At 40.5% G+C, this 27,695-nt stretch overlaps 1 protein-coding gene across 2 annotated transcripts; it reads right to left on the reverse strand.

Annotated features, from left to right (window-relative positions):
• Positions 1-540: 540 nt before the first annotated feature.
• On the reverse strand, positions 541-25,705 carry LOC125457278 (ankyrin repeat and SOCS box protein 9-like). Of its 2 annotated transcripts, none has more exons than XM_048541267.2 (8): positions 25,553-25,705; positions 25,327-25,445; positions 20,192-20,271; positions 17,814-17,921; positions 13,623-13,773; positions 8,512-8,646; positions 6,585-6,776; positions 541-5,135 (listed from the first exon to the last, which is right to left on the reverse strand). In XM_048541267.2, the coding sequence occupies exons 2-8, from the start codon at positions 25,406-25,408 to the stop codon at positions 5,011-5,013; spliced, it is 873 nt and encodes a 290-aa protein (XP_048397224.2). In that variant the 5' UTR covers positions 25,409-25,445; positions 25,553-25,705; the 3' UTR covers positions 541-5,010. The 2 variants fall into 2 exon arrangements, with proteins under 2 accessions (XP_048397224.2, XP_048397225.2); XM_048541268.2 differs by having other exon boundaries at positions 5,010-5,135; positions 6,568-6,776; positions 25,553-25,703.
• Between the last annotated feature and the right edge of the window lie 1,990 nt (positions 25,706-27,695).

Below are 27,695 nucleotides of genomic sequence, written 5' to 3' on the forward strand. Positions count from 1 at the left end.
TTTACAGACTTGCAATCAACAATTAATTCTATATTATACAATCCTCATAGCCAAAAGCCAAATTTGACCCAGTTAAACAGTCAATCAGTAAACTCTTAAAATGTAGAATTCAGTCAGCAATAGAATCCATATGAATGGGATTCAGTTAATTTGCATTGGGGAGGAAAAGGAATTGCCTCCTCACTACTTAGGTTCCACTTAAGTGAACAGAGCTCTGATTTTCCTATAGTCAAACCAACTGCTGATAGCTCACTGGCCATGTTCACATGAAGATTAGCTAGACTTGGGTAGCAGTATGTCCATGGAACTGTATCTGTAAATGAAAAAAAACAGCATTTCGTGAGAAAATCAACGTCAAGGTCAACGATTGACCCTGGTGTAGATTTCTTCACTATGAAGAGTGTTAAAAGGGTGATGAGAACCTGGGCATTATGAATGATTTCCTCTGATTGTTTCTTAATCAGATTAAATGAGAGAACACTGGTGTTATTTCAAAATCACAACACATTTCATCCAAATATTTATTATGAAAATACAGGAATAAAGATCAAGATGACATGTCTTTGTGTGCAGTAAATAATATTAGAAAATCCAAGGTATTACATACCTGGCATGTAATTTTAAAAAATCACAAATTTGTAACAATAGTTTGCATAGATACAGAATTGAAAACATTGGGTGTTTTGTTTTTAAATGGAGCACTGTCTTTAATACACAGGCATTGACAGTGCCCTTTTTCATCAGTTGTATACAAGGAATTGTAACTACCAAATCCACAAATTACATAACCAATTATGCCAAAAAACACATCAACTGACTGTACTTACTCTGTTCTGATTTTTTTTACATCTGGGTTTGGAGGTCTTGTAGATTTTCACCACATTCCCAACGATTAAAAACAAGGCACTACTGAACTTCACTGGTGTGTTTAAAACTTAAACTCTTGAGCTAAAAGGATTAAAGAATTGATACTTTGAACAAGGGACAATGCTAAAGGTCTCATAGGCAAAAATCAGTAAGTTAATGGGGGCCTTAGAGAACTGTAAAGTGATTCATTTTAGTAAGAACAAAATGGAGAAGCGATATTACATAAAGGGTGCAAGAGGAGAGTGACTTCAGGATTTACAAATCATTGTAGGTTGCAGGGCGAGAAAGCAGTTAAGAGCTGATGGAATACAAAGTATAAAAGCAAAGTAGTAAGTTATGATGCTTCTTTATAAGTCACTGGTTTGGCATCAGCTGGAGTGCTGTAGTCAAATGCAGGCATCACACTCTGCAGGATGTGATTTTTTTTTAAATGTGCAGAAAAGATTCACACGAAACATTCCAGGAATGACAGCCTTCAATTAGGAGAATAAACTGGAGAAGCTGGGGTCATTTTTCTCAAAGAAAAAGCTGAGAAGAGATTTTTTTAGAAGTATTTATAAACACGAGGGATCAAACGACAGAAGTGTTGCAGTGTGACTTAGTGTCATTCTCTTTAGTGTTCCCCATGCTCTTGCATATATTGATTTAAAAAGACCATCGAACATTGTCCTCGAATACCTTAATTGAAACTCTTTAGCACATTTTCAGACTGCGCATTTCCAGATCGGAACCACTTGTCCTGCAGAAAAATAATTTCACAACTCATCTGCATATCGCTTTAAATCTGTGCCTTCTCATTCCTGATCCTTCAAGAGCAGAAACAGCTTTGTCTTCTCTCTCCAGCCCTCTCATTATTTTGAAAAATTCCATTAGATCTCTGTAGACTTCATTCCAAGAAACTTCTGCAATCTGTCCTCATAACTGAAATTTCTCAGCTCTGAAACCATTCTCGTGAATCTCTTCTGCACTCTCTCAACTGCAACCACTTAGCGTACGGCTCCCACATGTGGGAACCAAACAGATTTAAAGCGAATGAGAAAAGAACCAAATGCAACAAGGAAAAGGTTTAATTCGGATATAGATCAGCTCAGAGTGTGTGATGAAGGCAGTTATAACTTTGGTTTTCAAACACAAATTAGACCATTATATGCAGAGGAAAAAAAAACTGCAGCACAATAGGGCTGATTGGGGACTGGGACAAATTGAGTTACTAGTGTAGGGAACTGATTTGGATGCAAAGGGTCACCTTCATTTAGCTATAAACTGTTGAAATGCTCAAACAAGGTATGTACAGATTGCTTCTGTTCAGAGTTGAATAATGAAAAACAAGAGGTAAAACTTGAACCATTACTTTATGGCTGAGTGTTGCCTCCCTAAAAACTTAGAAACTATCTCTTTGTGACATTAGCAACAGTAAAGGTCGGTGAATAATGGTGTTCGTGCAGAGCTGTGTTTCCTCTACTACCCCTTACATGTATGAGAAATTGCTTTACCTGTCTACGGCCATAGCACTTCACCTGATAAAGAATAAAGATTCCAGGATATTGTTCTTATTATTCGCTCAACAATGCTGGAGAGCATTAGCCCAATTATTTTCTGCTCTGGATGCAAAAATGTGCGTTTCGGGGCAACTATAAGCTGTCAATAAGAGGAGATGGGCAATAATTATATAATTGCTGCATTTCTGGCAGTGAATAGGCTGTCCCCATTCAAAACAAAAGGTAAAAAAATGGAAACGCAGCATGGATTTGCAGCTATCTTCATCCTTCACATCAGTGGAATATCCCAAACACATACAGCCAATATGATAGCTCTGAACTGCAATCACTGTTATGTAGACAAACATGCGGTTGAGCTGTGCATAACAAGATCCCATACTTATTTGTTAAAGCTTTTTGACAGTGGTCCAAGGACAAAAGTTGACCAGTACATAGAAATTTTTGAGTTGCTCAATCTCAATAACGAATCACAAATGGGATGGAAAAGGAACATAGAACAAAGGGAAGTTCAATATTTTTGGTACTCATTGCTTCCGGAATATATAAAAGAAAGGGGGGGGGGGGAGAGGAGATGAGAGAGAGGGGCAGAGAGACAGACTTTAATGATTCTTACTTCAGCATCTGTCACAACCATGTTGGAATTCTGCAAAGACTTTTATTGTTGTCTTTTAATAATAACCTACTGAAGATTTTATGAAAGTGGAAGTTGAATACATTACAACTTTTAATTATTTGATGAAATGCATTCTAGGTTGCTGAAGGAGGCTAGGATGGAAAGACTACAGAAACAACATTAAAAAAGATGGTGGTAATTAGGGTGTATAATTAGCGAAGGGATAGAGAGTAATGAGAAACGAATGCTTTCCTGTCTGGAAAGCAGTTAGCAGTGGGGTCTGTCCGTGTATCAATATTAGAAAAATTGCTTTTCTTGTTCCACATAAATAACTTGCAGCTGGGGAGAGGAGCACAATGTTGAAGTCTGTTAATTGCTACATTGCTAAGTTTGTTATCATTAGTGAGCAGGATAGTAGCAGATATCAGGAGGACATAGACTGATCTATTGAGAAGACACATGGCAATTGTAGTGAAATGTGAAGCAATGCAATTTGCGAGGGAAACACATGCAGTATTTTGTAAAGGTTATTAACAACAGGCAGTGCAAAAGCAGAAGACCCTCAGGTAGATGGGCGGACCTCTCAAACCTTAAAAGAAAGGCAGACAAGTTGACAAGGCTGTTAAGAAAGCAGCATACAACATGCAGGATACTTGGCCTTCCACACTATAGAAAGTATGTAAAGGACTTAAGAGACATTACAAATGGCATTATTATGGCAGAGATGAGGGACATCAAGTGTGCGCAAAGACTGGTGAAGCTCAAATTGTTTTCCCTAGAACAGAGAAGAGCTGGCGGGGGGGGGGAACGACCCAAGAGATTGAGCCATTCAACAGGCAAAAGAAAGTTTCTCTGGTAGGAAAGGTCGATAGCCAGATTAGAAATGCTTTTTCACAGCTTTCTGTGTGTTGAAAGGATGGTGAAAGCAGATTATCTTTTGGAAGTTCCCAAGGAATATGTTCAAAGATAAATAGCTTGTAGGGTCATGGAAAAGTACTGAGGTATGGGATTCAATTTGACATTACTATTTGTCGGAGCAGGCTCAGGCTGAATGTCATGTCCCCTTCTGTATACTAAAATATTTTCTTTTACAAAGCACTTCAGCCTCCATCTCCAAAGTCTTTTTTTAAGTCTAATCCTCACAAACCCAATAAGAATCAAGAAATACTACTTAATTTTGATTTTACATTAAACTCAGAGCTGCTTCCTACCACAGGGATTAACAGAATCCTGAATGCTGTCCTGATTCACTTGCAGATCCCTTGCACTAAGGTTACTGATAAACTAAAGCATCTGTTGGGGAATTAACGACATCAACAGATCAGAAGGACATGAAAGGAAGAATTACCAATGCAGTGAATGAAGATGAAAATCTCCCATAATCCCAACTTGTTTCGTGGCAAGGCTCGAAACATGCCATTGTCCTTGAGTTCAAATAGGGTATCAGAAGAATGAAAACAAAAGCAAAATACTGAGGATTACAGTTTGCTGCTCTGAAATGTTAACTTTTTTTACTGCAAAGGTTGCCTGACTTGCTGAGCATATTGCTTTCATATAATGTTGTATTTCTTCAGAGCTAGATCTACAATTCTTAAGCTCCAGAAGTGAATACCTCAAAATTATGCTTAGCTGTGGCCGTGAAAGGAACGGTGCCACATTTGTGTAGTAGGTCCCAGACAGAAGTTAAGACTTGGGACTAGATTACAGTTAAAGGGCAAGATTTGCAGTGGGTAAACTGCAAGATTCTCACTGGACAATCATGCTGCTGGCTGTTGTAATCCTAAAGACTGAACTACTGTCACACTAACACTGACCTTCAGATCAGTACCCAAAAGTAGGGGATCGGAGATGGACCATTAAAAGGACAACTGGGAAGTGGACAGGCACAGCTGATAATCGTTACTGGTGGTTTCAGGCTGCAGTTACGGGAAAGAGTTTGATAAGTATTATTTCAAATTAAAAAGGTACATCTCCTAACAGTGGAGGGAGAGGAGTTTCTGACGTGTGGTGCAATTATACAAGGTCAGAAAATTATCTGTAGCACAAGAAGTCCTTTAGCTTCTGTGGGATGGGTAGCTCGGTTACAGAAATAGGCCGAGAATGACCCAAACATTTTCCAATGTACAGTCGGCATAACTGTTTCAAGGACAGTGGACCTAAAAAATACATGAAAAGGCAATTGAGTTAGTTTGGATATAAAGTTAACATTGACAACAGCAGCAATGAAAACAAAACATCAGCTTAACATTTCGCGAAGAAAAAAATCTCAGAATATCCGTTACCCGGTCATAACATCTAGAAGAAAATCGGTGATTCCAAATGAATTAGTTGTACCTCAGTTACAAGTGACAGAATGGGGGGCTACCAAATTTTATAAACATTTTTCTTCTCAGCAATTGAAAGGTGATTGGCTGTTTATGTACAGAGAAATTGGAGCTGGAACAGGCCATGTATTTCCTAAGCCTTCTCCACTCTTCAATGAAATGTCTGATCTGACTGTGGGTTCAACTACCAGCTTCCTGTCTACCCTTCCATAGTCCTTGCATAAAAATATATTCAAGTTTGAGTTAAACATAATTAACAATCCAGCCTCCCCTAACCATAAGAAATTCCTCATGTTTGTGTTGGTTTCATACATACCATATTCTGAAATTGTACCTCAATTCAAGAATCCTTCATGAGGGTAGCCATCCTCTCAGCATCCCTCAAAATATACAATATTTTACTAAAATACGTCATTTTTTTCTAAAGCTTAATATAAGCCCAAACCTTTCCTCATGGCATAATCCTTTCTTCCTAGCAATCAGTACCCCTCCCAATCTGTATTTTGACTTATCCTCAGATCATTAACATATTTAGTTATGACATATCCAGTCCCTTCATCCAAGTCACCAATATAAATTAGAACAGTTGATATCCCAGCACAATTCTCCACGGCATCACTTGTTACAGTCTGCCAATTGTGCATAGAATTTTGATCAATGGGTAGTTTCTTATTTATTAGCCAGTCCACTATCCATGCTAATATATCACCCTAACACCATAAAGTTCTTCTACCTCTCACCTCAGGAAGGGAAGTCCAGAACAAAGGGCGATAATTGTTAGTAAGCTGGAACTAGGCTGCCGAGAAGTGAAATCTCAAAGCATTTTTTTCTACACAAACGAGACGGAAATCTGCAATCTCCCCCTTTAAAAGAGGTGCAAATTCTGGGTAACAACTGAAATATTCAAGTTTGAGATGGATAGATATGGAACAAATGCTGATAAATGGGGTTAAGGCAAGTCAACCATGATTCAACTGAAAAGTATATCAGGATTAGTTATGACGAACAGCCTGCTTTTCTTCCCCTGTAAGCAACATTTAAAACAATGAATAGAAGGATAGGCTAAACATGCTTCAGAAAAATTACATGACACATCCTGCCAGTAGTTACAATACCTTGACAAGGCAAGTGGAGACTCCTAGAAACAGTGACAATGTTGTTTAACATAGCAAAGTTATCACTATTTAAATGTACCCTAATCACCTTTTTCCAACACTAATATATGCTACTCTGTGTCTTGTATCTTTATTTTAGAAATGAATACCTTTGTTTTGCCAGTACCTTCCCATTGTAAAAGTAATTTTTCTAAAGAGCTGTTTGGTAATGCAAGTTCCACAGGCCGCTTTCCTTCAGCGTTCTTAGCATCAGTGTCTGCCCCATGTTCTAGCAGTAGATTGACTAGTTGCGCATCAGAATTCTTGGTTGCCACGTGAAGTGGAGATTCAAGGTTTCTGCTCACGTTAACATTGGCACCTAAACAAGAGAATTGTAGGAAAGAGAAAAAGGATGATTTTGAAGGATGGTCTTTCTTTTTAAGAGACATCCACAGCCAATGAAAGAAGTCGTGCAACCATACCTTTTGCTCCGTCTCTGCGTAATGCTCAGATTATACAGGATTTATAGCACTACAGATGTTAATGCCAAGGACCAGAAGGGGGTCAAAGATCTGATTAAGGTATTAGTATAAACGGAGGCTCAAATACTTGGTGCACTGAAGATAGTGATGATCATCAAATAATCAGAAAGTCAGAGACTTAAGATATTGTGGTGGAACAAAGACAGTAAAGTGATCAGAGACATTAGTGAGCTGGGAGTTTGGAAAAACCAACAGACTGGAATGTTCAAAACATCAAACAGTTGGAGCTTTAATTGGATGTGACAGATATGGGATCTCTTTGCTTCACTATGTACTCCTTCCACTGTTTAATATGCATATGTTCCTCTGTTGTAACTTCAGGTTGTTACTTCATTTGTAGGGACATGTTGTTCTGCTCCTGGGATACACTCCTAAATTCATTGAAACATGGCTTTTCTGAAATTTGTTCGTAATAACTGAGCGAGGTGCACAAGGGGCCACGAGTCTGCAGATTCCAATTCCACTGCTAGCGATGGTCTACAACACCTCATTGAAGCCCAGTTTTGAATTTTAAATACATCTAAACCTATTCCACTTCAAACATTGTTAGCACCATACAAACGTTGATGCCAGTATTGTAAACATTACAGATTCTGACAACATTCCAACAGTTGTACTGAAGATTTATGCAACATGTTCCTGGGCAAGCTGCTCCAATACAGCTACAACACTGGAATCCACCCAGTAATGTGAAAAATTGCCGAGCTATATCCTCTCCACAAAAAAAACAACAGGATGCATTCAACTTGGCCGATTAGCGCCCCAGCCGTTTACTCTCAATCATCAGTAAAATGCTGGATGGTGTCATCAACAGTACTCTCAAAGGATACCTAAAGAAATTAACTTGCTCAGTGGCACTCAGTTGAGTTTTGCCAATTAAGTAAACAGCCTTGGTTCATACATAGCCAATGGCAATAAATTCCAGCAGGTGAGGCAAGACAGACTGTCCTTGACATCACAGCAGCTTTTGACCTGGTGTGGCATTAAGTATCATGGCAAGTTGGATGTGTTTCACCAAAGCTGACTGCGTAAGATACTGGGCGTCATATGGAAAGACAGCATCACCAATTAAGTATGTGCTGTAGAAGACAAGATGTACTGCAAGTGCCTCCAACCTAACAGAGAAGCAACTGATGCTCCTACACCCAAACCCCACCAGAATGGAAGATGACAAGACAGTCAGTCAGGAAAAAACAAACTGGTAAAGAACATTTACAAAGGATCTTCAAGAATGGGACACACCTGGGCTGCAACACAAGAGACAAAGGTGGATTTGGGCTGGTGAAGTCTTGCTGCCCATTGTTTTTCCAGTCCTGTAGGAGTCAAAGGATAATGCCAAGTAAGTCTGTGAACAGTTGTTAAAAGTTAATGTGCGTGTTCATCTACGTCCAAGGTGAAGTCCAGATTATATCCCAATTTGGAACCTCTATTTTTACATTGCTATAAAGCCTAAGGTTGGAATCTGAAAATCGACACCAGCACTTCATTTCCTCATCAGATTTACATACATAGGATTCTTGGTGTAAATAATTACCTCAATAATCTCCTAAATCTTAGTAGGCAGAGGTTTACCTGAGTTTAGGAGGGTTTCCACACAGTCCATCTGCCGATTTTCACAGGCTACGTAAAGGGGTGTCCCCAGATGTGTGACATTGTAATCAATGAGTGCTCCATGATTCAACAAGGTAGTCAAACACTTCTTGTGACCTGGAAATATATTGGGAAAGAGGTTACATAAAGCAGGCAAGATTCTTTTGGATAACAAAGTGTGAAGCTGGATGAACACAGCAGGCCAAGCAGCATCTCAGGAGCACAAAAGCTGACGTTTCGGGCCTAGACCCTTGAAGGGTCTAGGTCCGAAACGTCAGCTTTTGTGCTCCTGAGATGCTGCTTGGCCTGCTGTGTTCATCCAGCTTCACACTTTGTTATCTTGGATTCTCCAGCATCTGCAGTTCCCATTATCTCTGATCAAGATTCTTTTGGATCCTGACATCTCCAAAACTGTCTGAAATCTTGTAGGTTATGATGGTTCCAACAGAGGTCATTATTTTTGGACGGATTTTCTTACAGGATAATTTTTGATTTTCCAGGGGCTAGTTTTCTTTTTATTTTTAAGAGCATCTTTTTGTTTCATTGTCACCATCTCCTTTAGTAGATGATGCAATCAGGAAGTAACATTACCTTTAGTATTTGTGTAGAATGTCTTTCAAGATTTCCTTGGATAGATAAGGTTGCAAAGTACCAAATATGCATTTGTTATAAAAAAAATTTCTGTACTCTATTTCCAATTATTTGCAAACGACCCTTGGTTTCATCAGCAAATTTCAAGTATCTTTCGGCTTGTAAGTTTGGTTTAAGAATCATACTGATAAATGCACCAGGATATTGGCTTCCAAAGATCCAACAGCGTAACATGGGGAATATATACAAATTAGTTCTAGACTACCATCAGATAACAGATGATTTTAAATAGTTCCTCCATTTCTCGATGTTTTTTCCCCAACGAGTACATCTCCTTGTAGTGTCACCTGCATTTAAATGTGGCATATATTGTAATCCCTGATCAGTGAAATGCTCTAGTTATATTAAAGCCACAAAAATTAGAAATTGTTAACTCACTAAACATGAACCTCCATTGCCATAAATTTAACAATGAACATTGTCTGTACAAAAATATGGAAACAGAGGGCGTTATCCTGGGTGTATTACCTTTAAAATAAATATTCTCTGCCTTACAAACTCAACATATCTCAATTACCACAATTGGGTTTTACAAGAAAGACTCTGAATTAAATCATGAATTTCATCTTCAAACGCAAAGTAGACCTATGGGCCAGAAATATACCCCAGCCTGTTCATACATGTACACGACACAGAGTGTTAACAAGAGTTAGATTTAGAAAGCAGCACTGGCTTGCTGCGTAATACTACAGATATTTGACAACATGGAGTATGCTGGTAGACTCAGAAGCAGAATTGAGAATTCATCAATAATAATCATCCTTTCATTAAACCTAAAGCTATCTACATAAGATTACAGAAATTTCCTAGACCCCACAGTATTTAAATTAACACAAGAAAAAAAAAAGCTAGTTACAAAAGTATTCTTTCAAAGTGAGTGAGTGGTTCCGTGCTATTGTGGATTCCAGGTCTAGAGTTTCGACAGGTCTGGATTTAGAAGGTCTTGGTCTTGGTACTGGTTGTCGGATACTGTGGATCTGGTTCAGGGACTTGGAGAACTCAGTTGTGGTTTCAATGGGTCAGCACTCAGGTCTGGGATTTGGCTGGTTCTGATCTGTGGGGTCTGGAGTCAGGTGTCAATGTGCCTGGGTCTAGATTTAGAAGATCAGAATCTGGAGATATTGGGCAGATTTTGGGGGGTTTCAGGCTGGTATTATCTAGGTTTTCATGTATAGGAATCAGTGACTTTGTTTACAGGTTTTGGAGGTAGAGTCCTCACTACAGGATTCTGTATCATGTATGTAGCTCAGGTCAGTGGTTTGGATGGTTTGTGTCTGTGACTTGGATAGTCCAAATCCAGATGTTGTGGCCTTCAAATCTAGGTTTTCTATCTTTCTTACTTTTCAAGCAAGGGTCTTGGGGATTTTCAATTGAGAACTGAGGTTCTGGTTTGTGGGCAAAGCCACTTCTTACCTTTATTCGAAACCATCTGCACTCAAAATGATTGGTCCTATCACCGCACCCTGCCCCCACCCATCACCAATTAGAATACTTGTTTAACGACAAGTTCCTTCTTTTCACCCTTGTCATTCCTCCAATGATAGATTTTGTCAATCGCACAGCATCATGGGTGGGAGAAAAGGATCAAATATTGGAGTCTTGGAGCAGTAAGCACGGGAGAGAGAGAACCTGTGATCGGAATTACACACATTACATCTCTCCAATGTACATGGGTGATTTTCTAATTGGTTGCCCTCCCACAGTGATGTTTTGCAGCTTTTGCGAACAACTTTGTCCAAGGCCCCTGTATATGCTGAACATTGGTGTCCTGTATCTTCAAACCTGCACTGAATAATCTAACAGAAAATTAAATGTTCCACATAGATACTGTAAGACAGCTCAGTGCAGGTTCATACCTGCGGTTTAATGTGCAGCAATAACCCCAGTCTTGTCTGATCGTTACATCAAGTGGCAAAAGCAGAACTTGTAAAAGATCCCAGTATGCTTCATTGAGTCAGTAGCTAATCTTTTTATAGCACATGGTGATAGCAAGCAAAAGTAGTGGATGAGAAACATTCATCTTACAACAAACTGTGATGGTCTGTTAGAATTGATAAAAGAATACTAGAATTGGTAAGGGAGCTAGCTTTTACAAAAATAAATGAATTGCTGAATTGCAAAATGTCATGTCATCCCAAAAGTTAATAATTCTCTATGAAACAAATTTTCATTCACTATAAATCATTAGCCCTGAAAATGAGCACCGTAACTGGAACAGGAAGTAATCCAAAATGCAATAACCTCAAGTATGGAAGAGCATCTCTAATTTTCCTGAGAGATTTTCAGTCTTGCACTCAGTCTTTCTTGGTTGCTTCCTAATGAGACTCTGGCATTAGGGCTGATTGGTGTTTAACTTAGAGGTCAGCTTTTTTGTATCCTCATTCAATCTCTCAGAGGATAACAATCAACACCTTCAGAGAGTTATCAATATCAATACCGTGGCTACAAAAGCAAGTCAGTGATTGAGGGGCATGTAACTCAACTCCTGTCCACCATCTACGAAGCACAAGTCAGGGTGTGATGATACAATATCCATACTGAGTGCAACTCCAATACACAAGCAACTTGACACCATCCATGACAAGGGAGCCCCTTGAATAGCAATCCATCCACACCAGCAGTGCGTGACTTGTACATAGCGCACAGTAACAACTCAAATTTCCTTTAACGGCACTTTAAAACTCCACAAACTCTACCACTTTAACAGGCAAGGGCAGCAGATACATGGGAACATTATCACCTGCAAGTTCTCATCCAAGCCACTCACTATCTTAACTTGGGAATGTGTCCCAGAACAACCATGTGCCAGGTTGACAGCCAGCAGGCTCCAAAATTTGCCTACACTGCACTGCTGGATATAGAAATTGTCAGCGGCAGAATTTATCCCTATTTGAATTGCAGGCATTCAGATTAAACAATAACATTAATACGAGGTCACTTGTATTGTTATGGTGTGAGACTCCGATGTGACATTCACCCTGGGAGGATCACCTTTTCTGTCTGGAAATTTACTCAGTTTTACCTTTTTAATTCTTATTTCTGGAAGATTTCATTTTTGGCTAGTTTTGCCATCCAGAGTTCAGTTATCAACTCGGGTATTATTTCGAGGACTTCCACTTCTACATACAGATGGTGAAAGCATCGTGACTGCTTGAGATTACTTTGGACTACTTGGGCCAGAAGCAGTGGAAACAGGTTTGTAGTCACAGAGGTCTATATCACAGAAAAAGCCTTTAGCCAATTGAGTCTACATCAAAACAATCACCTAATTATTCTAAGATAACAAAGTGTGGAGCTGGATGAACACAGCAGGCCAAGCAGCATCTCAGGAGCACAAAAGCTGACGTTTCAGGCCTAGACCGTTCATCAGAGAGCTGAGATGCTGCTTGGCCTGCTGTGTTCATCCAGCTCCACACTTTGTTATCTTGGATTCTCCAGCATCTGCAGTTCCCATTATCTCTGACCTAATTATTCTATTCCATTTTCCAGCCTTGTATGCCCTAGCATTGCAAGTATACATCTGTACACTTAAGTTCTATGATGGTTTTTGTCTCTACCACACTTTTAGGCAGCGAGTTCCAAATTCCACCATCTTCTGAGTAAAATAAAATTTTCTTACATCCCTCTGAATCTTCTGCCTCTTACCATCGTGGCAGAGTGTACTGCACTGATCTTATTACTAATTCCAGCATCCCCACCTAGAGAGGGCAAAAGGATGAATGGGCACATGAGGCACTGTCAGAAGAGCTCTGCGTGTGCAGTGTGTTTCACCAAGGAAGAAACTGATTGCCCCCAAACGGTTCCTTATGAGCAAGGACACAAAATCGTGGTCTACTTCCAGCAAAGCCTTGTCAGCAACAATGTAGGTTACAGCAACTCTTGACATCCACAGTTCTATTATCTCCCTCTAGTCAAACAGTGGATACCTCAGAGAGAAGCTGCATTTACAAGTAACAGAGATACCCTTTTCCGAAGCATATCTGCTGGACTTCATTAAATACTAATTCCTATGCAAAAGGAAGACAGGTCTCTCACTTTCACAGTCCCAACTTCCAGGGACTGATGATGAATCCCACTAACCACCTATTTATTTTCCTCTATTTAAGGAACCACTTCTCTCGATACATACTACACACACTTGCTATATTTGTTGATTAACCAGAAGCAATTTTTCCATCCATGTAGTAAACCAGTCCATGAGATGTATAATACAGAATCAGAGCTAATTTTCTTAAAATACATTGATTCTTGCGCAGCTAGATTGTTTTTTTCAATTATTTTAAATAAAATTGGTCAGCTTTCAGGCAGTTTTCCTGCAAATCAACAGCTTGAACTTCAATTTTTGAGAGGTTAGCTTACAATTGATGATCTTAGCCTGCAGGTCAGAAAACATACTGCTTAAGCAACAAGAGGCTGAGTAAGTGCACTTTCGGATCACCTACCTTGCTTTGCTGCTATATGGATGGGTGATGCCAATGCACATTGTCCTTGGGGCTCAGCTCCATGTTGTAAGAGCAGGTTCACACAGGCCTCACTGCCACTGTAGCATGCGTTGTACAGTGGAGTGATCCAGTCAATTGTAGCTGCATTTACCTGGTGGAACAGTAGAGTTGATGTCCAAGTTTACGTTTGGATATCAGTTTTAATGTGATCATTTATAAACGTTGACTTAACATTAGTATTCTTTTTAAGAATACAAGCATCTGGATAGTCTCAAAGTGCTTCAATGAAGTACGGTTAGATCCAATGTGAAAATGTAGGAATCAATCTACCAAATGTAAAAAAAATTGACAGGATATTGGTGCAATTGTTTATTGCCCATCACTAGACATCCTTTAAAAGGTGGTGTTGAGCTGCCTTCTTGAACCACTGCAGTCCACCTGGTGTAGGTGAACCCATGGTGCTGCTCAGAAGTGAGTTCCAGGATTTTGACCCAGCGGCAATGAAGGAACAGCGATATATTTCCAATTCAAGACAGTGAGTGGCTTGAAGGAAAATGGCAGGTGGTGGTGTTCCCAGGTATCTGCTCTCCTTGTCCTTCTAGAGGGTAGTGGATCATGGATTTAGAAGGTGCTACCTAAGGAGCGTCAGTGAATTTCCTGCACTCCAAAGCACAGGAGGAGTTGCTGGAAGTTGCAGATGTTTCAAATCATTTTTAATTCATAATAAACACAGGTGTTTACCTTCGTTGTTTGATGAACACCAAACGTCAGCTTTTGTGCTCCTAAGATGCTGCTTGGCCTGCTGTGTTCATCCAGCTCCACACTTTGTTATCACATCTCTTAAATCCCGTTGTAACTGTTGGTATTGCATCGACGCCGTGGCAGTAATAGAAGAGTTAATGGCTCTCCAAAGTTCTGTTTAAAATTTAGTTATTGTACATAACTTGTTTTTTTTCCCCCCAAGGTTTGCAGTCCTCATAACAATTTTTTTGCCTGGCCCTTCATGCTTCTCTGTGCAAGGCATCTGGGTACCTTGATATCCATGGACATTACAATGCTGTTAATTGCTCTTGCGCATTGGTATATCTTACAGGTTAAGTGAGGAAGAATTAGTCAACCCACCTGCAGCGACCACCAAAATCTGTCACTCCTTACCGCATGTGAGAGTGGAGGCATGGTTTAAAGGAATGTGGAAACATTCTTGCAGGAAGATGGCAGCAGATTGGGTGCCAGTCAAGATGGCCGCTTATTCCAGGGATAGTAGGAACTGCCGATGCTGGAGAATGAGATAACATGGTGTAGAGCTGGATGAACACAGCAGGCCGAGCAGCATCAGTGGGGTAGGAAGGCTGACGTTTCAGGTCGAGACTGCTTATTCCACTCTCTTTGGCCCCGCATCACCAACTCACTTCATTTAACCAGTCTTTTTCACTAATACAGATGTCTCCTATTACTCCTTTCCAGTCTTCCCTTCACCTGCTGAAAACCTATTACATTTCTAACATTGCCTAGTTCTGAAGAAGGATCACTGACTTGGAACATTAATTCGGTTCGTCTCTCCACAGATGCTGCCAGGCCAGAAATGCTGCAGCTGTTTTAATTCTAATTTCCAGCACCCACAGCATTCTGTTCTTGTAATACGTACTTGAATTTTCTTAGGGTTCCTCAATCTCGTGTACATCTTTGATGGGAGATGTAAAGACATCATAAAAACCACGTAAGCAAATAAAATCTGCTGTTTCTGCTTATGGTAGAAGAGGAGGTGCGAAATAGTCCTCACTGCCTATTCTGCTTAGGGAACACTCTTCTAGCCTAGGTAATTTCCTGAGATTCAATCCTTTAAGTGCAAGTGCAGTTTTTCTGGGACAGGATATCTATGCGTTACCCTTTGAAAAGGTGGCCTTCAGTCCCAAGAAAATGATTCCATACTTCTGAATGTACAATCACACTGAAATGTCTGACCCTGTTACAGTTACTTCTCTCTGCACATTATGTAATTTATTATCCAAATAAATACATTGTACATCGTATCAACATCAATTTGCAATTATGCATTGCATTTTATGGAACAACCTTGTGAAGCAAAATCGTATATTAAGCAATGCTATTAGTGTGGATCACCAATAACTTGGCCAGAAAGGTAGGTTTAAGGAGTGCAAGAAAGGACAGAAGACAAGCAGAGGCGTTTAGGGAGGCAATTAGAGAGCTCAGGGCTTTGGCAAATGAAGGTAGAGCCACTAATGGTGGATTGGTTAAAAATCAAGCATTTGAAATTAGAGGAACATGGCTAATTAGGAGGGTTGATCTGCTGGTGAGAATTCAAAAAATAGGAGTAATCCTATGGAGGAATTCAAAAAGAAGGATCCAAATGCTGATTGACCAGGGAGGGGTCAATTTAGGTTAGTGAGCATGGAGTAATGGATGAATGGAATTTACAACAAGTAAAGACATTTGGCAGAAGAGTTAGGCTCACATAAAGACAACATCTTTTTATTGTTCTTTATTTAGGATTGTGAACCGAAATGGGAAGAAGCATATTATTTAAACCAAGGACCATGGAAGGAGATGGTGCAGTTTTAAAAACAAGTTACTGGAAATCAATGCAAGCTACATTGACACTGCTAATCTGTTCAATCTAAGGTGGAAAATGTTGGAGACTCGTTGACATTGTAATTGTGTGTTGAGGGCAGCTTTGCTCAGAGACAGATTGTTGGTAAGTAAGACAATCAGAACAGTTGTGTGGGAAATAGAAACATAGAAGATAGAAGCAGTAGGTGATTATTCAACCCAAGCTTGCTACATCATTCAAAATGATCGAGCACCAAACCCAATCCTTCTCCCCTCACCCCCATCATTATCTCAGGATCTCTTTAGCCACAAGGGCTCTATCACCCTCTTACTTGAAAACACAATGTTTTGGCCTCAATCACTTTGAGAACCACATGTATAAAACATATAGGGAACATCCATCCTAAATTATGTCTAGTCTTGTTAGAATTTTATAAGTTTCTATGAGATCTCCCCTCACTCTTCTAAACTGCAGTGAATACTATCCTGAACAACTCAATCTCTTCTTATAAGTCAGTCCCCACCATTCCAGAAATCAATTTAGTAAACCTTTGCTGCACTCCCTCTAGAGCAAGAAGATCCTTCCTCAGATAAAGATACCAAAACTCTACACAGTATTCCAGGTGTGGCTTCACCAAAGTCCTGTATAATTGCAATCATCTAGGTTCCTGTACTTGAATCCTCTTGCTATGAAGGGCAACATAGGGCTTGCCTTCTTTTGGCCTTTGATCCTTCTGCCTATCACTTCTCTATTCCCCCATTCTTTGTCCTTGTCCTCTATTTCCCTGCATCTGATTCCTTAGTGTTTCCCATCCAGATCCAATTTAGTTTAAACCCTCACCAAACACATCATCATATTTGCCCTGAGGCATGAGGCATGAGTCTCTGCCCTGCCCAGGTGTAACCCATCCAGTTGTGCTGGTCCCACCTCCTCCAGAATTGGTCACAATGCCACTGGAATCTGATTTCCTCCACCTTGCACCATCTCTTTAGTCACACGTTCATCCGACATATCCTATCTCTATTCTGACTACCATGCGGCACTAGTAGTGATCCCGAAGTCACTATCTTTGAGGTCCAACATTTTAACCTCCATCTACCTTCCTATATTCTGCTTTTAGGACCTCATTGTGTTTTGTTTTAAACCTCCAATGTGTATCATGACCACTGGTTGTTCACCTTCTTCCTTCAGGATGTCCTGTAACCAACTGGAGACTCTTGACCCTAACACCAGGGTAGCAACATACCTTTTTGGAATCTCATCTGCGACTACAGAAATGTCTAGGTATTGCCCATACAATGGGTGAAAAGTAAAGGAATGTTGGAGATGGGGCAGCAGCTTATAGGGATGGTTGGGTCAACGGCAGATTTTTGGAAAATTTGATGGAGGCAGGATTTGAATGAGAGGAGGACAGGAGGTTAACAAAGAACCATTAACCATAAGTAAAAGCAGAATATGCTGGAAATACTCTTCACAATATCAGTTAATTCTGGAACCAGGAGGTAGGTTTTAAAAACAGGGTTAAGAATGTCCGAATTGAACCTGCCTACAGCCCACTTCCACAGAACAAATGGGAATTTAATCTGACAGTTCTTCTTCACTAGATTGAGAGTGTACCTTACCTTAGCGCCACACTCCAACAGATATTTTACACAGGTAACATGTCCACCAAGGCAGGCTTCATGGAGCGGTGAGACTCGGTTCATTGTGAGGAGATTTATACCATGGCCCTGGAAAGCAAACGTTCATTTTTCCATAATGAGCAGCTAACAGCAGCTAAGTATCTCCTACTTGCTGTATATTACCTACACAACAAGAACCTTAACATTTACTCCACATAACATCTACCCTGTAAACAGATATTAAAGAGGATTTCCTAACTAAAGTCAGCAGGTGAGGTGTTCATTTCTGTTTTAGAAGAGGAGGGTGTTACAAGGGAAACGACAAATAATGCAATAAATCATTTGTAGAAGTCTTTTTAAAAAAAGTGGGGTGCTTTCTCAAGATAAAAATGGGCTTAATGAGGCCTAAGTTAGTAATCGTTAGCTGAAACCAATAGCTTCAGCTGGCTCAACTTGAAGAGCTTGCAAAACTACAAGACATGATTAGGTAATGAAACCATCTTTTTGCAGCGGACATTCCCAATATGAGAATGACGTGATTGCATCAATGCCTTTGCCACAGAATTAATCAATAGTTAACTGAGGCCTCACGGGCCTTCATATGTTTACTCTACTCAAGTAAGTTGCTGATTATTAACTACTGTCTACTTTTATCAATGAGGATTCTAACCAAGACTGGGACCTTCTTGATCTGACTGCAAATAACTCAACCAATGCACCAACGAGTAGTTGGGGAGATAGGGTGCTAATTATACAAGGTGGTCTGTTGGGTAAACTGCAGTAGCAACTGCAGACTCACAGGCTATTTTATTCTTTTATGTGGTATAAGCACCACTGGAAAGGCCAACATCTGTTTATCATCCCTAACTTCCCTCAAAGATGGGGATAAGTTGTTTTCTTAAAAGCAAGTCTGTTTGGCATTGGTATACCTACAGTGCAGTGGATTCTTATATTCGACATTGTAACTAAATAGCTGCTGTTCACACTTTTACCTGAATGGCAGCATATCTGCCAGCGCGGCACTCTGCAAGGGCTGTCCCAAAATGTCAGTCCATATTACAGGCTGAAATCCTGAAATGGGTTTTGAGCCGACAGACTGGCTATGAATGTGTTACTACTGAAGTCAAACCTTTTTTGATTTTTGAACGTGATCTTTACTGCAACTTTGCTCATTTAAGTCAAACTTCCATCGGTCTGATTGTTAGATTTAAGATTCCTTTCTGGCTGTAAACAGAGCAGGAAACCACACAACTAATTTTCATTTTGCAAAATACTATAATAGAAAGCCTTGTATTACTGTAAACCCAGTCTAGGTGAGGCAAACGGGAATTGTTACACTAATCTTTTAGAGGATACTCCCTATGTGGAGGGCAAAGACCTTTAATTATGCAGGTTTGATAACGATAATGATCATGATCATGATCATAGATTTTCTAAAAAAATTGTAAAACAGCTCTTCACAGAATGAAGATGAAAACATCTGCACTATCAAAATCATTTGCATATTAATTAGTTTTGAGGATTTCAATGTTTAATAGCTTAGGCTGCTTTTGGAAGATAGTCTCGTGAATAAGTTACAGATTGGAATGCCTTTAATAAGCAGAAAATGACGAGGATGACAGAAGGAAATTGGTGAGGTGTCATGGTCTCCTATGCAAAGCCCAAGGTCTCAAGAACTTCCAATCCACTGGAGACTAGCAGTAAAGGTCAACATCAATTACATCAAAATATTCATATTGGGATATGAAACAGGTTAGAGGAAACTTTACTCTGTAGATAAGTGTGCCATACAAGACCTGGGAGTATTTGATATTATGAAGGAAAATACTGACGACCACTTGTAAAGAAGGCTTTTCACTGCATTTCAGTACATGTTACATAAAAATCGACCAATCAATCCAGGTTTAATGCATGACTGGAATTTTGAGACATGATGGGTGGCAGTCGCTCTATATTTGGAGCATGCAAATGGAATATCAAATTTTGAGTTCTTCAAATAGAAATAGGATTTCTCTGTCTCAATTTGATCAGAAGGTTCAAAGATTTTTGTGGGTAATTCTCACAATGTTGGTGATGCACTTTCTTAACAGAGCATGGGAACAGAGTGTAATACAAACATTATGGCAGCCTCTTGCATACGTTGGGAGAAAGCAATTGATTGTAACAGTAATGAGAATTGGAAGATGATGTTGAGACACTGAAGGAAAAGGTAATGATTTGTACACATGTACTGGCAGATTATATGTAATGCAAAGTTAATAAGCTCACAATTATTTAAATATATTTAAATGAAATCAAAGTCCTGAAAAGGATTAAACAAAACATTCAATTCAGAAGTTAGAGCAAACTGCAGCAAAGTCAGAATAAAATGTAACTACCTGGCTGATGAGTTGTTGAAGTGAGATGAGACGTCCCTGAATAGCAGCAGCATGAAGTGGGGACCAGTCTGACGCAGTGTCTAAAATCCACAATGTAAATCAAAGAATCTCAGAATTAAATAAAAGACAGAACCAAGCAAATAATTATTGCATCAACAAAGCTCATAAAAGTTCCCGGATTAACAAAGTTCTCCTTGCGTTGCACGGAAAATGTGTTTAAAATGAGGTTTATCGTTGTAATGAGTAATGCTGCTAGCAAATCCATTTAAACATTTGGTGCTATATTATTAAGTTCAAAACCAACGTGAGTGATCATTCACAATGTCTGAAGTCAGAGATATTCCTACCGAAAAGATTCAGACAGACTTAAACAGGAGGATGGAAATCCTGCCCTATTTGAATAACATTTGATTGCACGTATGGTTACACAAATTAAAAACTTAAAACAGGAAATTTAAAACACAAAACGCAAGTGCCACAATAGTTTGTGAATAAAGGATATTTAAATAAATCTACTTTAAAAGATAGCAATATCAATCTTTTGTCAGCAGGAAGAATGTAGATTGGTCAGTAAGACATGCAAACGAATTTGCACTGTATTGTCACATGTTCACTACATGAAGATTGCAGAGACGGAAGAACTGAATTTCAAAGCCATGTACAGTCCACATTCCAATGCAGATATGATCTCAAAGTGACTCGAGGACAGTTCTGAATTTACAAGGACCAGGCAAGGAGATGGCAGGGTCTGAGAGAAACTTGATTAAGTTTCAAACTGCTCCTTAAAGGGCTTGTTAACAAACCTGTTAGCTCAGGATTGCAATTTTGATTTTTTTTTGCTGGCTGTTCTGAACAGTCTTGCACATGTCAATGCCTAGGTGTCAGGTTTACTGTGGGGCCCAAGCCATTTTGTTTTCAGTTATTTGCAGATGTGATCCAAGGAACCAACTACTGCAGGCACAAGTACTACACCAAGCCTCATCATTAATGTCCACTTTCAACTATGCTGGATCTCCTATCCTTCCAAGGAGCAAACTAATCTCTTCGTTAAGGAAGTGTTCAGCTCCCAACATAGATCCTGCCTGTTGCTGCCACTGGCACCAGGCAGACAGCTCCCACCTGCTTAAAGCATTTGGTTCCTCCAGTGGAATGCTAAACTTTCTTCCTGTTCACCTGGTATTTGAAAGCTGAAGATTATTTATAAATTTCTAGAAAATGCATCAGTGGACACTTATTGAAAGATGATGTGGCACCAGTTCAATCCTGTATGACTGACAAAGCATCTGAAACTCTTGCCTGTGTTAAGATGGAGATCCAGATTTGACGTTAAACATACATTGTCCTGTGACTTATGGTATCACACAGGAATTACTCAAAAGAATGGAAGGGTCCTGCTAGGAGAACGAAATATTTCGGTATAGAATGGGAAAGAACAGTCCTTGGGAAACATCTGACAATAATGCTTTCTGAAAACCTAAACAAAGAACAAGGGCAATAGTCCACTTTACCTGCAATATATCAAGGTTTAGCAGAAATTATCTTGCCCATCAAAATTCTTCAAATTTTTCTTAATAGTTATTGTAATAAAGCTCCTCCTCAGGCCTACCTAGTCTGTCACATTCCACTTTCTCTTCATCTCATAATGCCTTCTGATTTGTAACACAGGGAGGTGCAAGTGTGCACATCTGCCCCACCACTCAAGATATTTATCTTGATGCCGCAGCTGAAGGAGGACAGCAGTGGAGATATAAGGGTGAAAATATTTTTCATGTCCTTGGCTCAGCAGTAGTGAAAAAAAGGATTGTGAAAAGTTAGCAACAAGAGTGGAACAAAGTGAAATGTTCAAAGGTGGATAAAATTACAGAGGATTAGACAATCAGGCCAAGGTATGATTCGATGACAAATCTGGCCATCCTAATGGTCTTAATGGAGAAGGCTTTGGAACAGAGTCAGGTAGCAAAGTTTTTATTTTGGGGGAAGGCGCAATGACACCTTTAGCTAGACTTCAGTCAATGCCATGATGCCAATGTAATCATCCACAATAATCCCATGGATCAAAGGCCTTCAAGGAATAGACATTCTGGAGGATGTTGTAAAGAGGGTGCTGACTCAACCGCTTAGCCTAGAGGATCAGCAGTAGAAAGGTGGCGTTGAAGGAGATGGATATTTGACAAGATCAGTCCTCAGTCACCAGACGTGGTGGTAATTTCACTAAACAAGTAGGATTGGGAAGTTGGCTTTGCTGCTTTTAAGAGAGCAGTAATGAGTGCCCAATTGCCATTTGCTGGATGTTCTGATGATCAGAACACATTCTATCTCCAGTGTTCTGTATGTTCCTGCCATTATCTGCAGCCATCTTACCCTACACGCTGGAACATGCATCCTACACTTTTTCTATTTACCACTTTAAACTTTACCATCAAATTTTATATATAGAGGAAATGTTGCCAATCAGAAACAAAAAGAGAAATTGCTAGAAAAACTCAGCACGTCAAACAACATCTGTAGACAGAAGTAGCACTCCTCCCTCTGCCAAGATTCTAACACTCTCTGAATTAATGAGGAATATTTTTGAATGAAAAAAGGTTCTGTAAAAGTTAACGGTGCCCTCAAAATATATTCATCTGATGCAGATGAGCAGTCATTTTCCATTGAGAAGTTGATTCTGTGGGATAATTTAGTCATCTTCAAGAACAGGCACAAGATGTTCAGAGAAATTAACTAAACTGGTTATTAGAAATGGATCAGAGATAATGAGAACTGGAGATGCTGGAGAATCCAAGATAACAAAGTGTGAAGCTGGATGAACACAGCAGGCCAAGCAGCATCTCAGGAGCACAAATGCTGGCGTTTCGGGCTGAGACCCTTCATCAGAGAGGGGGAATGGGGAGAGGGTTCTGAAATAAATAGGGAGGCAGGGGGAGGCAGACCGAAGATGGATAGAGGAGAAGATAGGTGGAGAGGAGAGTATAGATGGGGAGAGGATAGGTCAGTCCAGGGAGGACGGACAGGTCAAGGAGGCGGGATGAGGTTGGTAGGTAGGAAATGGAGGTGCGGCTTGAGGTGGGAGGAGGGGATAGGTGACAGGATGTACCTGGTGTGGCTTCCTCTACATTGGGGAAACCAAGCGGAGGCTTGGGGACCGCTTTGCAGAACACCTCCGCTCGCTTCGCAATAAACCACTGCACCTCCCAGTCGCGAACCATTTTAACTCCCCCCTCCCATTCTTTAGACAACACGTCCATCATGGGCCTCCTGCAGTGCCACAATGATGCCACCCGAAGGTTGCAGGAACAGCAACTCATTTTCCGCTTGGGAACCCTGCAGCCCAATGGTATCAATGTGGACTTCACCAGCTTCAAAATCTCCCCCTCCCCCACCACATCCCAAAACCAGCCCAGCTCGTCCCCTTCCCGTACTGCATCACAAAACCAGCCCAGCTCGTCCCCACCTCCCTAACCTGTTCTTCCTCTCACCTAACCCCTCGTCCCACCTCAAGCCGCACCTCCATTAGAAATGGGATTTTTTTTGGAAAGCCTATTTTCTATGGCCTGGGATATCAGAGCTAGTTGCCAGCTTAAGAAAGATGGGAGCAGATGAACACAGCAGCTAAGTATTTTCCCAGAGCTGCTGACGGGTTGAAGATTTCAGATTGCCCAAGTAACCAAACCCTCAACCTCTCCACTCCCCCACAACCAAACTCCTCAAACATGCTCTCTCAAGCAGATGCAAAATAAAATCCCATATTTTAAAGAAGAGTGGGTGAGTCTTTTTGCAGTGCCCTGACCAATAGCTGCACCAATGAGTAAATCTCAATGATGTTTCATTACCTGCAGCACAGGTTGTGAAAAGCTACAAAATAAATACAAGTCAAGACTGCAAGAAATCACCGAATAAGATGACCATGAACGTTTCTGAAGCTTCTGTTGAACCGTACTGGAGGTAATTTTTTTTATCAATGCTCCAATTCTAGACATCAAAATTGCATTTTATACATCTGAGGCAGCAGCTAGAATTAAGAGATTACAAATGAGTAACATTCACTAGTTGAAATCTTATTTAAACCAACTTTATCTTTCCGACAAAATGAACCAAGTTTGGGATCCAAAATGTGAGTGACCACCCCCTAACAACACCATTGCGCTTTTGTAAAAGCAATTGGGCCTCACATCACTGTGCACATTTAAATGGTGACTTTAAACCCAGTTATTCCAAATGCACATTTAACTAGTGATATGAAAAGAAAGAAAAACAACTTGCTTTTATATAGTATATTTTGACCTAAAATCCTGGAATTCTCTCCTTACTGGAAAAACTCTCTTTACCTACACCAAATGGGATCAAGAAGGAAGCTTACAACCACAATCTAGGGCAATTAGAGGAGGGCAATAAACGCTGCTGTGTTGGAATCCATGGAAAGTAGAATGAAATTTGCAGAGCAGGCAGACATTACGCCTTAAACAGCCCTAGCCAGACTGCAGAAATCTTGATTACTTTGAAGAATAACTACACATTCTTCAAACTATTTAGGACTACATTGAAAGTGGAACTGGGACACAAAGGGTGGAGAACTGTAATTCATAGAATGATTTTTTTTTAAAGCCAGTGATAGCCCACATCACATGAACAAATAAAATGTTTCAAACCCGGGACATTCCAAAGTGCTCAACTTCCAAAGTACTTTTAAAGTGCGGTCACTGCTGTAAACATGGCAGCCAAATTATACCTAACAAGCACCCAAAAACAGCATTGATTTGTGATGGAAGAGGGTAAATGTTCGGCTAGCACGTTGGATAATTCTCTAGTTCTTGTTTAAAAATGGTATTTTCAGATAGGCCCTTAGTCCAATGTCTTATCTGAATGATGGGAGTGCAGCACTCCTCTGTTACTGCAGAGGAATGTCAGCCTTGGGTTTTTTTTGCGGTCGTCTCCAAATAGGAACCCCTGACTTACAGACGACAAGAGTTTGACCGGACGATGTTTTCTATCAGAACAGTTGAAACAGGAAGCACATTGTGTTCTTCTTATATGTTAGTGTCTCAAGGACAACTACCATTAAAAGCACAGCATAAAAGCGATCAGAATTGCAACAGACACTCACTTCTCCTTGTTAGTTATAAAGTAATTTGACTTACCACTCATCAGTGGGTTGGAGATATACTCCCCAGACAGACCCCCTCCTGTAACCTCTGGCTGCCTGTTTTCATTGTCAGTCATCCTTCACTAGCAATGTAGCTGCATTTTACAAATATCTCTAGAGAAAGGAGAGCCATAAATTTTACATGTTAAAGTAACAGAACTGTCTGGAAATGGCAGAAGGATTTAAGCTCCAAGTCTATAAAGTACTTGACGCTACATTACCTGAACAAAGACAGTAACAGCTGTTGCTGTACTGGTGAAGTGAATTCTCAACAACCCTGAACACTGGCAATACACATGATGAAACTTCCTGTGTCGGAGCCAATCAATGGAAAAGCTCAGCAGTAGTGAAATTTGCACAGCAGGCAAACGTAACACCTAAAACATTTAATGAATCAGGCGACAGGATAGAAAACCCGACTGCTTTAAAGAGTAACTGCACCCTTCAAATTATTTAAGACTGCACAGCAGGTAGAACTGGGACATATACAGATAGGGTGTCCTATACTTTACAGAGTTTTTTTTTAAGGTGATAGTCCCACAGCAAGATGACCACTTCTTATGGAATAAAGCACAGAACATTTTGATAAAGTGAGCACAGTGAGTGAGTGCAGCTGACTGTGAGAATGGGCCCGAGAGTGCAGTGGGATTAGTCAGTTCTTACAGCCAGTAACAGCAAAGGATGGGGGAGCAGGGGTGAAGTCAAAATCAATTAGAACTTGCAACTTTATCTTGATGAATCACAATATCATTACCTATCTGCTTGCCCTCTCATTCACCAGCAGTCATTCTTACATAATTCAGCTTGAAGATAGGATCAGTCTCCCACAAGCTGTAGAGGTATGGGGCAAAAGGCCTATTTTGCCAAAGGACTCAGGGTAATGCCAAAGGACAATTCCTTAAAATACAGTTGGCCACCTTGCGTCAAGCGTTTGACTCCAGGGCACCACTCAAAGAACAAAGAAAATTACAGCACAGGAACAGGCCCTTCGGCCCTCCAAGCCTAGGCAGATCAAGGTCCTCTGTCTAAACCTGTCATCTATTTTCTAAGGGTCTGTATCCCTTTGCTCCCTGCCCATCCATGTACCTGTCCAGATACGTCTTAAAAGACACTATCGTGTGTGTCTACCACCTCTGCTGGCAACGCATTCCAGGCACCCACCACCCCCTGCGTAAAGAACCTTCCACACATCTCCCATGAACTTTCCTCCTCTCACTTTGAACTCGTGACCCCTAGTAATTGAGTCCCCCACTCTGGAAAAAAGCTTTTGCTATCCACCTTGTCTATACCCCTCAATTTTGTAGACCTCAATCAGGTTCCCCCCTCAATCTCCATCTTTCTAATTAAAATAATAGCTAGTGCCCTCCATACCAGGCAACAGCCTGGTGAACCACCTCTGCAACCTCTCCAAAGCATCCACATCCTTTTGGTAATGTGACAACTCACCTCCGATATTTCTGGTACAATATTCTTGTGCTTCTTGTACCCTTGGTGCTTAATCCATCTGACATTATATCAGCCTTAGTCTGCCTGGAGATGGATAGGAGCCACGAGCGAGCAATGAGCATGGGAGGTGGTGCTGGAGTGGAGACTCAATGGATTCAGTAAAATGTTATTCATGAAGAAAGAAATAGAAAGTGGCGAAAGACACATATTGGTCCATCTTCTATTATATTCTTCAAAACAGAAGTCTGGTACAACTGGTTATGTCCATTTTCCAGTATCACCGATCTTGTACAGTTATTTTCCCCCAGGTAAGGTGGATTGTTGGGTCAGGGCTGGTGGTCAAGTGAATGAAGGAATAAAAGACCAGCACAGTGTGAGGATACTGCGTGTAGGAGTTGTAGGATGGAAGCTTGGACAGAGCAACAACAGTGCAGGACACAGGGTTGGTGACTGTGTGTGCGCGCAAGTACACGGGGGAGGGTGGGGGTAGGTAGTTAGGCCACACACTCAAAACAGGATCTGAAGGTCAGGTCTCATTCAGCTATCTGTTCTGATTCATCCCTCTTTCTTGGCTTTACCACATTGCCTGCACACCCAGCCCAGTTACCAGCACTATCCCACAGACTGCACATACAGACATGGAAGAGGGAAGCAGGAGCATAGGCGGACATTCAACACTTCACCACCATTCAATATGGACATGGCTGACCATAAAGATCAGAACTCTCAACACCACCTCCTCCACTCCGCAGCACCACCCCCCACCCCTGCACCATATCACTCTAGCCACAAAACCTATGTTTACTTCCTTCTTGAAAACTCAAAGTTTTGGACTCAACCACATTCTGTGATGAATTCCACAGGCTTACCACTCTCTGGGTGAAGAAATTTCACCTTACTTCAGTCCTAAAAGGTTTA

This window comes from Stegostoma tigrinum, chromosome 12 (assembly GCF_030684315.1).
Source record: "Stegostoma tigrinum isolate sSteTig4 chromosome 12, sSteTig4.hap1, whole genome shotgun sequence".
Lineage (NCBI taxonomy): Eukaryota > Metazoa > Chordata > Chondrichthyes > Orectolobiformes > Stegostomatidae > Stegostoma > Stegostoma tigrinum.